This window comes from Penaeus japonicus, unplaced genomic scaffold (genome assembly GCF_977035675.1).
Source record: "Penaeus japonicus unplaced genomic scaffold, GWHDUDI00000001_assembly GWHDUDI00000029, whole genome shotgun sequence".
Classification (NCBI taxonomy): domain Eukaryota; kingdom Metazoa; phylum Arthropoda; class Malacostraca; order Decapoda; family Penaeidae; genus Penaeus; species Penaeus japonicus.
Window position 1 is genome coordinate 3,055,796 of NW_028234431.1, and position 10,000 is coordinate 3,065,795.

Below are 10,000 nucleotides of genomic sequence, written 5' to 3' on the forward strand. Positions count from 1 at the left end.
TGTCAATGGGTATGCTTGCAAGTGGGGGATGCTTGTATACTAATATGTGGGGATATTGATATGGGAAAATCCATACTAGTTGAGGATATATACGCTGATATGGGGGATTTTTTCACTAATTATGGGAAATATAGATTAACTCCTGGAAATGCACACTATTAAGTGAAAATACACATACATGGAAATACACATTAACACATGAAATACGCACAAACACTCGGAAATGCTAAAATCATTTCGAAATCCACACTATCGCATTAATGAATAAATACTAAATCGTGGAAATACAAAATAAAACTTCAGAATACACACTATTTCACGTAACACACACACTAGCACGTGGAAACCCACACCCACACATAAAAACCCACACCCACACACATAGAAACCCAACTCACACATATAGAAACCTAACTCATACATAGAAACCCACACCAAAACCCACAGCCACAAGTGGAAACCCACACCAAAACCCACAGCCACAAGTGGAAACCCACACCAAAACCCACAGCCACAAGTGGAAACCCACACCAAAACCCACAGCCACAAGTGGAAACCCACACCAAAACCCACAGCCACAAGTGGAAACCCACACCAAAACCCACAGCCACAAGTGGAAACCCACACCAAAACCCACAGCCACAAGTGGAAACCCACACCAAAACCCACAGCACCAAGTGGAAACCCACACCAAAACCCACAGCCACAAGTGGAAACCCACACCAAAACCCACAGCCACAAGTGGAAACCCACACCAAAACCCACAGCCACAAGTGGAAACCCACACCAAAACCCACAGCCACAAGTGGAAACCCACCAAAACCACAGCACAAGTGGAAACCACAACAAAACCCACAGCCACAAGTGGAAACCCACACCAAAACCCACAGCCACAAGTGGAAACCCACACCAAAACCCACAGCCACAAGTGGAAACCCACACAGAACGCCACAGCCACACGTGGAGACCGACACAAAACCACACAGCCACAAGTGGAAACCCACACAAAACCACAGCCACAAGTGGAAACCCACACCAAAACCCACAGCCACAAGTGGAAACCCACACCAAAACCCACAGCCACAAGTGGAAACCCACACCAAAACCCACAGCCACAAGTGGAAACCCACACCAAAACCCACAGCCACAAGTGGAACCCACACCAAAACCCACAGCCACAAGTGGAAACCCACACCAAAACCCACAGCCACAAGTGGAAACCCACACCAAAACCCACAGCCACAAGTGGAAACCCACACCAAAACCCACAGCCACAAGTGGAAACCCACACCAAAACCCACAGCCACAAGTGGAAACCCACACCAAAACCCACAGCCACAAGTGGAAACCCACACCAAAACCCACAGCCACAAGTGGAAACCCACACCAAAACCCACAGCCACAAGTGGAAACCCACACCAAAACCCACAGCCACAAGTGGAAACCCACACCAAAACCCACAGCCACAAGTGGAAACCCACACCAAAACCCACAGCCACAAGTGGAAACCCACACCAAAACCCACACTCACACATAAAAACCCACACCCACACGCGGAAATAACCAGCCCCAGCGAAGACGATCTCACCTGGAGGCGGCGAAGGCTGAGTCGACCCTTCGCTCGAGCTCGTCCATGCCGTGGACCTTGAACGAGAGCCAGAGCTTGAAGGCGTCCACTTTACGCCCACACTGGACGCTCTTGTCGCCCGTGTCGTAGGTCACGTCGTAGTACTTGTCTTGCTGGAAGAGGTAGGACGCCCGCGCCGAGTTGCACTGGTGGAGGAGGCCCTGGGGGGAGGGGGGGAAGGAGGGGGAGGGAGGGAAGAAAAGAGGCTGTGATTATTCTGTTCGGTGTTTCGGGTGTTTCGTGGTTTTGGATTCGTTGTTTCGGGTGTTTCATGACTTTGGATTCGCTGTCTTTCGTGTTTCATGAGTTTGTTTTCGTTGTGTTTAGTCTTTCATGAGTTTGTTTTCGTTGTGTTTAGTGTTTCATGAATTTGTTTTCGTTGTGTTTAGTGTTTCATGAATTTGTTTTCGTTGTGTTTAGTGTTTCATGAATTTGTTTTCGTTGTGTTTAGTGTTTCATGAATTTGTTTTCGCTGTCTTTAGTGTTTCATGAATTTGTTTCCGCTGTCTTTAGTGTTTCATGAATTTGTTTCCGCTGTCTTTAGTGTTTCATGAATTTGTTTTCGCTGTCTTTAGTGTTTCATGAATTTGTTTCCGCTGTCTTTAGTGTTTCATGAATTTGTTTCCGCTGTCTTTAGTGTTTCATGAATTTGTTTCCGCTGTCTTTAGTGTTTCATGAATTTGTTTTCGCTGTCTTTAGTGTTTCATGAATTTGTTTTCGCTGTCTTTAGTGTTTCATGAATTTGTTTCCGCTGTCTTTAGTGTTTCATGAGTTAGTTTTTGGTGTCTTTCGTGTTTCATGAGTAAGTTTTCGCTATCTTTAGCGTTTCCTGTCCCTGTTTTAACTTTCTTGTGTGTTTCCTGATTGCGCTGTCGTGTGCTTTGGTTCCAGTGAATAATTTTTCCAGTGAATATTTTTGCTCTCTGGTGTGCCTTGCTAGCCTTGTAATCTGATATCCTATGTTATGTACAGCTTTATAAACTAAATGTATCAGATTTATAGAGATCATCTCCTTTGCTCATTTGCTTAATTAAATACAAACAAGACACTCATATACAATACGCATCTCGCTTCCCTGTTGCAAGACAATGCTACAGTATTACGAAACCAATCTTGAATAATGCATGATGATTGCAAAAGGAAAAAAAACAAACAAAAAAACGCAGAAAATGAGCTTATTAGCAGAAAAGCAAACAAACACGCTAGAGATTAGCAACAATACCTTATGCCTGGTAACGAAGGCTGAACATTGCAACGCTGCGCCCAACATCTTGTGGGGGTTCCAGGCAACGGAATCTACCCTGTTGAAGAAATCGGAAACATTAGGGTACGGGAAAGAAATACTGACTGAGAGTGGGAAAGGGGGAGAGGGAGAGAGGGATGGAGGGAGGGAGTGTGAGAGTGAGAGTGAGAGTGAGAGTGAGAGTGAGAGAGAGCGAGAGAGAGAGAGAGAGAGAGAGAGAGAGAGAGAGAGAGAGAGAGAGAGAGAGAGAGAGAGGGGGGGAGGGGGGCGAGAAAACAAACAAAGAAAGCAATATAAGAGGAGAGAGACAGAGAAAGAAAGAGAGAGAGAGAGAGAGAAAGAGAGAGAGAGAGAGAGAAAGAGAGATAGATAGAAAGAGAGAGAGAGAGAGAGAAAGAGAGAGAGAAAGTGTGTTTGAAGGAGAGATAAGAGAGAGAGAGAGTGTGTGTGAGAAAATATATGAAAGAGAGAGAGATAGAAGAGAGTCACGAAGAGACAGACAAAGAAAGAAAAAAACAAAAAGCAAGAGAATCCAAAACAAATCAATGACCCCTAAAACGGATCGACCCAAACCCCTTACCTGTGGATCCCAGAGACGAGATGCTTGTACTTCTTTGAGAGAACGACAGCGCCTCCCCAGCATCCCTGGTGATAGAGGATCGTTTTTGATATTGTGTGGTTTTGTCATAGTAGGAGTTGGGATAATAAAAGGGAAATAATTATGATGATAATAATAATGATGATAATGATAATGATATGGTGATACTACTACTAATAGTAATAGTAAGGATAACAATAAATGACCATAATATGATAGTGATAATAACAACAATATAATTGATTATGATAATTTGAGTATTGATAATGATAATGATAATACTATTGACAATAATAATGATAATGATAATAAAGATAAAATAAAAATAATAATAATTGAAACTACTATTGCATCTATCATCAAGCAGTACCAATGATAATAATACCAGACAAACAGACAGACAACCAGACAAACAGACAGAGAACCAGACACAACCAAACTCACATCCACATGCAGCCAGAGCCCTTCCTCGGCGCACACGTCGGCCAGCTGATCAAGAGGGTCGTAGGCGCCGAAGACCGTGCTGCCGGCGGTGGCGTTCACGAAGTAAGGATCTCCTCCCTGCTCCCGGGCTTTCTGCACCGCCTTCCGGAGGGCCTCGGGGAGCATCCTGCCCTCGGCATCTGTCGCTACGGGCACGACGTGGTCCATGCCGATGCCCAGCCACGAGGCGCTCTTGCTGACGGAGTAGTGGCCCTGGGATGGAGAGGGGGTCGGGGTGAAGGGAGGGTGAAGGAGGGAGGGGGAGGGGGGCGTTGGAGCTGATATGGAGTATGGAGGGAGAGAGGGTGGTATGTGGGAAGGAAGGAGGGAAGGAGGGAAGGAGAGAGAGGGTGAGATAAAGAGAGAGAGACTGAGAGAGAGAGAGAGAGAAAGGAGAGAAAAGGAGAGAAGGAGAGAGAGAGAGAGAGAGAGAGAGAGAGAGAGAGAGAGAGAGGGAGAGAGAGAGAAAGAGAGAGAGAGAGATACGAGAGCGAGAGAGTGAATGAGAGAGAGAGACGAGAGTGAGAGAAAGAGAGAGAGAGAGAGAAAGAGACAGAAAGACATTCAGAGAGAGAGAGAGACAGAGAGACAGAACGAGAAAAGAGAGAAACAGGAACAATGTGACAAACAGAGAAAGACTGAGCAACACCCAAAGGTAAGGAAGGACCCTCCTCCTTATCATGCTCTGCTTGCAATAGAAAGTGGCACTGCGAATAATGATCATTGGGAATACGTATGCATATGTGCTTGTGGGTACAGTCCCATGTGTGTGTGTGTGTGTGTATGTGTGTGTGTGTGTGTGTGTGTGTGTGTGTGTGTGTGTGTGTGTGTGTGTGTGTGTGTGTGTGTGTGTGTGTGTGTGTGTGTGTGTTGTGTGTTGTGTGTTCTGTCATACGTACCTGATCAGACGTAAAAACAATCAGTGGCTTGAGTGAAAACACGCCCGTTCTCTTGACATTCGGGCATTTCTTGTAGCGAGCGAGCACCATCGCGTACATGTTGCTCATGCTGCCACCTGGAGGCCAAAGTTGGAACTATTACCGAAAGCATTTATACAAGGCGAAGGTATATCAGCTATCTTTATTATCTTATACATATTTACTTTCTCTTTTTCTCTCTCTTTCTTTCTCTTTCTCTCTTTCTGTCTTTCTTTCTCTCTCTTTATCTTTCTTTCTTTCTTTGTTTCTCTCTCTCTCTCTCTCTCTCGTTCTCTCCCTTCCTCTATCGCTCTTTCTTTATTTATTTCTCTCTCTCCCTCTTTATCCTTCCCTCTCTCTCTCTCTCTCTCTCTCTCTCTCTCTCTCTCTCCCTCTTTCCCTCCCACCCTCCTCCCCCCCTCCCTTTCACCCCCCTATCTCACCCCCATATCTCTCAAACCACCTCCACCCTCTATTTTTTCATCCTCCCCCTCCCCCCCACCCCCACCCCCCACACACACACACCAGCATCTCCAGACCCACTTAAAGAGAGTGCCACAGAGAGTGCCAACTTACCCGGGGCGAAGATGCCATCTCCATCTTCGAATCCGTAGAGCTCCACCAGCTGGCGAATGACCTCGTGTTCCACCAGCATGAACACGGGAGCCACTTCGAAGGTGTATCTGTGGAGAGCGGATGGATGGGTAGGTGAATATTGGGGAGTGAGTTGGGGATGGTTTGGTGTTCTGTGTCGTGGGGGGGGGGGGGTGTTCTGTGGGGGGGGGGTATTCTGTGTGGGGGGATGTGTGTTGTGTGTTCAGTGTTGTGTGTGTGTGGAGATGTGTGTTCTATGTTGTGTGTTCTGCGTTGTGTGTTTTGTGTCGTGTGTATGTGGGGATGTATGCTGTGTGTAGTTGTACATTGAGGATTTAGTTTGGTTTGGTGTTCTGTGTATTATGTAAAGGAATGTATGTTGTATGCTGTAGAGAGCGGATGATGTGAACACTGAAGACTTATTCGGTTCAGTATTCTATATAGTGGGAATGTATGTTGTATGTTGTGAGGAGTTAATGAGCAATTTGTATAAACAAGATGCAGTAAAAACAGCCACAGCAGGTAGGTAATTCATTGATTAAGTTCTCACTGTGGGTGTGTCATATATTGTGATATGTACACTGAAGTACTTTTGGGTTTATATTATGTGCAATATGAGAATGCATGTTACATGTGATTCATTTGTAAAGAAAAGTCTTAGTATTATGAAATGGGTACATGTAGGGGGTAGGGGTAGGGGGAAGGAGGGTATAGGAGTGTAAGAGGTGGAAAGGAGTAAGAGGAAAAAGAGGTGGAAGAGGATGAAGTAGTAGAAGTGGAAGTAATACTAATAGTCATAGGAAAAAGAGGAGATGGAGGAGAGAGAAGAGGCAGAAGGGTTAAATAAAGCAGGAGAAGAAGGCGTGTGAAAGAGAAAAAGAAGAAGAAACAAGACTCGCGAAGAAAAACAAACAAACGAAGAAACAAAACAAAGAGAAGAAGAGAAGAAGTAATTTGATACAAAAACGACATCAGAATTGGCCACACACTCACTGATTAGTGTTCAAAGCCTCGGTCAGCCAAGCCCCAGTCAAAGCCACTTCGTCAATTCCCGCGTAAAGCTGGTTGTAGAAATGTGGGTGGGTTGTCCTCACGCTGTACCGGGCCACCTGTTCCAGAAGGGCGTGCGCCTCGTCAGAAGAACAGCCGTCTTGGCCGACTCTGAGGTCAAACATTTTCTGGAAAGAGGGAGGGGGCGCTGTTACTTTTGTGTGGTTGGGTTTAGGAGGGAGGGGGGGAGGAAGGGAGGGAGAGAGGGAGGGAGAGAGGGAGGGAGGGAGGGAGGGAAGGAGGGAGGGAGGGAGGGAGAGAGGGAGGGAGAGAGGGATGGTGGGAGGGAGGGGGGGAGGGATGGTGGGAAGGAGAGAGGGAGGGAGAGAGGGAGGGAGGGAGGGAGAGAGAGAGAGAGAGAGAGAGAGAGAGAGAGAGAGAGAGAGAGAGAGAGAGAGAGAGAGAGAAAGAAAAAGAGAGAGCATATAAATAGAGAAAAGAGAGCATACAAATAGATAAACAGATAGATAGATAATTAGATAAATAGATAAATAGACAGGTAGATATGTAAACAGATATATATATACAGTTAGGTAAATGAACTGACAGGTAGGTAGTCAAGTAGATAAATGAACCGATAGGTAGTTAAACAAACAGATATAGAAATTGAATACATAACAGAATATAAATAAATCCTGATAACTGAATAACAGAAACCCGAAATAAAACCCTTAGAAAAAAAAAAAAAAAAACACGCCACAAATTACCTTCAACTCCTCCGGCTAACAGAATAATAGAATAACAGAATAACAGAATAATTGAAATAAAACCTTAGAAAAAAAAAATACAATAACAGAATAACAGAAACCCGAAATAAAACCATAGAAAAAAAAGAAAAAAATACCTTCAACTCCTCCGGCTAACAGAATAACAGAATAATTGAAATAAAACCTTAGAAAAAAATAACAGAATAACAGAAACCAGAAATAAAACCCTTAGAAAAAAAAAAGAAAAAATTACCTTCAACTCCTCCGGCTGCTTGAACTCAATGACCTTCTGCGATTGATCGATCCCCGTAACGATCTTCTCCCTCAGGACGATTTCCAGAACCTTCTTCAGGAGGTCTCCAGCGTCTTCGTGTCTCCCGTTCACCTCCGAGACCCCGTTCTTGGTTGAGGTTCCGTTCGTGAGCGGGACCGAGAAGCCGTTGGTTAAGGGGGCTTCCGGTGATTTCTGGGTTGAGGCGTTTCCGTTCATGGTGGCGTACATGGTGGGCTGGTTGGTGGGTTGGTGGGTTGGTTGGTTGTTTGCTTTTTTTTTTCTCTCAGAAGCTGGAATGGATTTGGGAGGGTGAGTGCTGGTGGTTGAGTTTGGGTTATTTTTTGGTGTGTGTGGGGGGGGGGGGGGGGGGGGGGGGGGGGTTGTGTGTGTGGGGGGGGTGGGGGGGGGGGGGGTTGTGTGTGGGGTGTGGGGTGGGGTTGGGGGTGGGTTGTGTGGGGTGTAGAGGTGGGTTGGGGGTGGGGGGGTTGTGTGTGTGTTCGGGGGTGGGGGTTTGTGTGTTGGGGGGATGGGGGGTGGGGGGTTGTGTGGGGGAGGATGGGGGTGGGTTGTGTGTATGGGGTGGGGGGTGGGGGGTTGTGTGTGGGGGGGATGGGGGTGGGGTGGGGGATTGTGTGGGAGAGGATGGGGGTGGGTTGTGTGTATGGGGGTGGGGTGGGGGAGTGGGGTGTGTGTGTGGGATGGAGTGGGGGTGGTGTGTATGGGTGGGGTTGTGTGTGTGTGTGGGGTGGGGTGGGGGTGGGTTGTGTATGTGGGGTGGGTTGTGTGTGGTGGGTGGGGGTGGGGGTGAGTGTGGGTTGTGTATGTGGGGGATGGGGATGGGGGGGTGTTGATAGTGGAAGGGGGAGGGTTGTTGGTGTGTAGTGGCTGTATACGTTCAGAGTTTAGTATGACGTCATAACAAAGATATTAAGAAAATATCAAGAATATAAGAAAATATCATGATATATAACATGTGAAAAAACAATTAACATATACGTCTATAACATACATTATATATATATATATATATATATATATATATATATATATATATATATATAATATATATCAAATACATATACAAAAAAAACATAAGAAAACATGAAGGTACATATCAAAGATAAAAAAAAAACCAATCAAGCGAAAGTCGATGATTTTTTTATGATATTGATGAAAGAAAAACGTAACTCTTACGTAGGTAGTACACCACCTTTAATAAACCTTTTTTTCTGGTGATGGTGTTGATGATGGTGATGATGATGATGATGATGATGATTATGATGATGATGATTATGATGATTATGATGATGATGATTATGATGATTATGATGATGATTATGAGGATTCTTATGATGATGATGGTGATAACGATGATGATTATGATGATCATGAAGATGGTGATGATGATGATGATGATTATGATGATGATTATGATGATGATTATGATGATGATGGTGATAACGATATGATTATGATGATGATGATGAAGATGGTGATGATGATTATAATGATGATGACGATGATGATGATGATTATGATGATGATGGTGATAACGAGGATAATAATGAAAGAGATAGTGATAAAAACGACAAGGAATACAACAAAAATAACACCCCTTCTCCTCAATATGAACATAACAAAAACAACAAACAAAATAACAGGAAAATCACCACTCACAAACGACAAGGAAATATTCTCCCACGTAAAGCAGAACGCTATCCAGTCGATCTTATTAGCGAAGAGGACCGAGCAAGCAAACAAGCAAGCAAACAAACAAGCAAACAAACAATAAAGCAAGCAAACAAGCAAGCAATCAAGCAAACAAACAAACAAGTAAGTAAGCCAGCAATTAAGCAAGTAAGCAAACAAGCAATCAAACAAACAAGTAAGCAAGCAAACAAGCAAGCAAACAAACAAGTAAGCAAGCAAACAAACAAGCAATTAAGCAAGTAAGCAAACAAACAAGGAATTAAGCAAGTAAGCAAACAAACAAACAAGCAAGCAAGCAAGAACTCTCAATCCAAACGGCCTCAACCCCTGAGCCTACTGTACGTGAGATACTGCGATCCACTGACGATAAGGTCACGAAAGGTCACTGCATGCCGGCTCTTACAAGTGAGTCTCATTATATCCTAAGGTCTTATGTATTGCATTTTATTTTCTATAAGTTTTGGTCAAATATTTCGAATTCTTATTGTCATTTTTGTTTTCCTCTTCCTATTCATCATCATCATTATGATAATAATGATGATAATGATGACAGTAGTAATAATGATGGTAATGATAGTGATGATAATAATGATAATGATAATAACAATGATAATAGTAACAATGATAATAACAATGATAATAGTAATAATGATGATAATATAATAATAGAAATGATTATTACACTGATAATGATGATAATTATAATTATGATTATAATATTAATAACAAGGATGATGAGGATCATAACAATAATAATAATGATGATTATAATTAAGATATGAACAAATGATAATGAT

General features: G+C 43.8%; 1 protein-coding gene across 1 annotated transcript in view; it reads right to left on the reverse strand.

Moving 5' to 3' along the window:
- The window catches only part of LOC122265335 (cysteine sulfinic acid decarboxylase), an 8,953-nt gene extending 1,191 nt beyond the window's left edge, over positions 1–7,762 (reverse strand). The window contains exons 1-8 of the mRNA XM_043034591.2: positions 7,473–7,762; positions 6,456–6,640; positions 5,445–5,551; positions 4,851–4,966; positions 3,913–4,164; positions 3,451–3,515; positions 2,850–2,928; positions 1,589–1,788 (exon numbers count right to left, since the gene is read on the reverse strand). Coding sequence (XP_042890525.2) covers positions 1,589–1,788; positions 2,850–2,928; positions 3,451–3,515; positions 3,913–4,164; positions 4,851–4,966; positions 5,445–5,551; positions 6,456–6,640; positions 7,473–7,721 — 1,253 coding nt within the window. The 5' untranslated portion in view covers positions 7,722–7,762. The remainder of the gene's footprint in view (positions 1–1,588; positions 1,789–2,849; positions 2,929–3,450; positions 3,516–3,912; positions 4,165–4,850; positions 4,967–5,444; positions 5,552–6,455; positions 6,641–7,472) is intronic.
- Between the last annotated feature and the right edge of the window lie 2,238 nt (positions 7,763–10,000).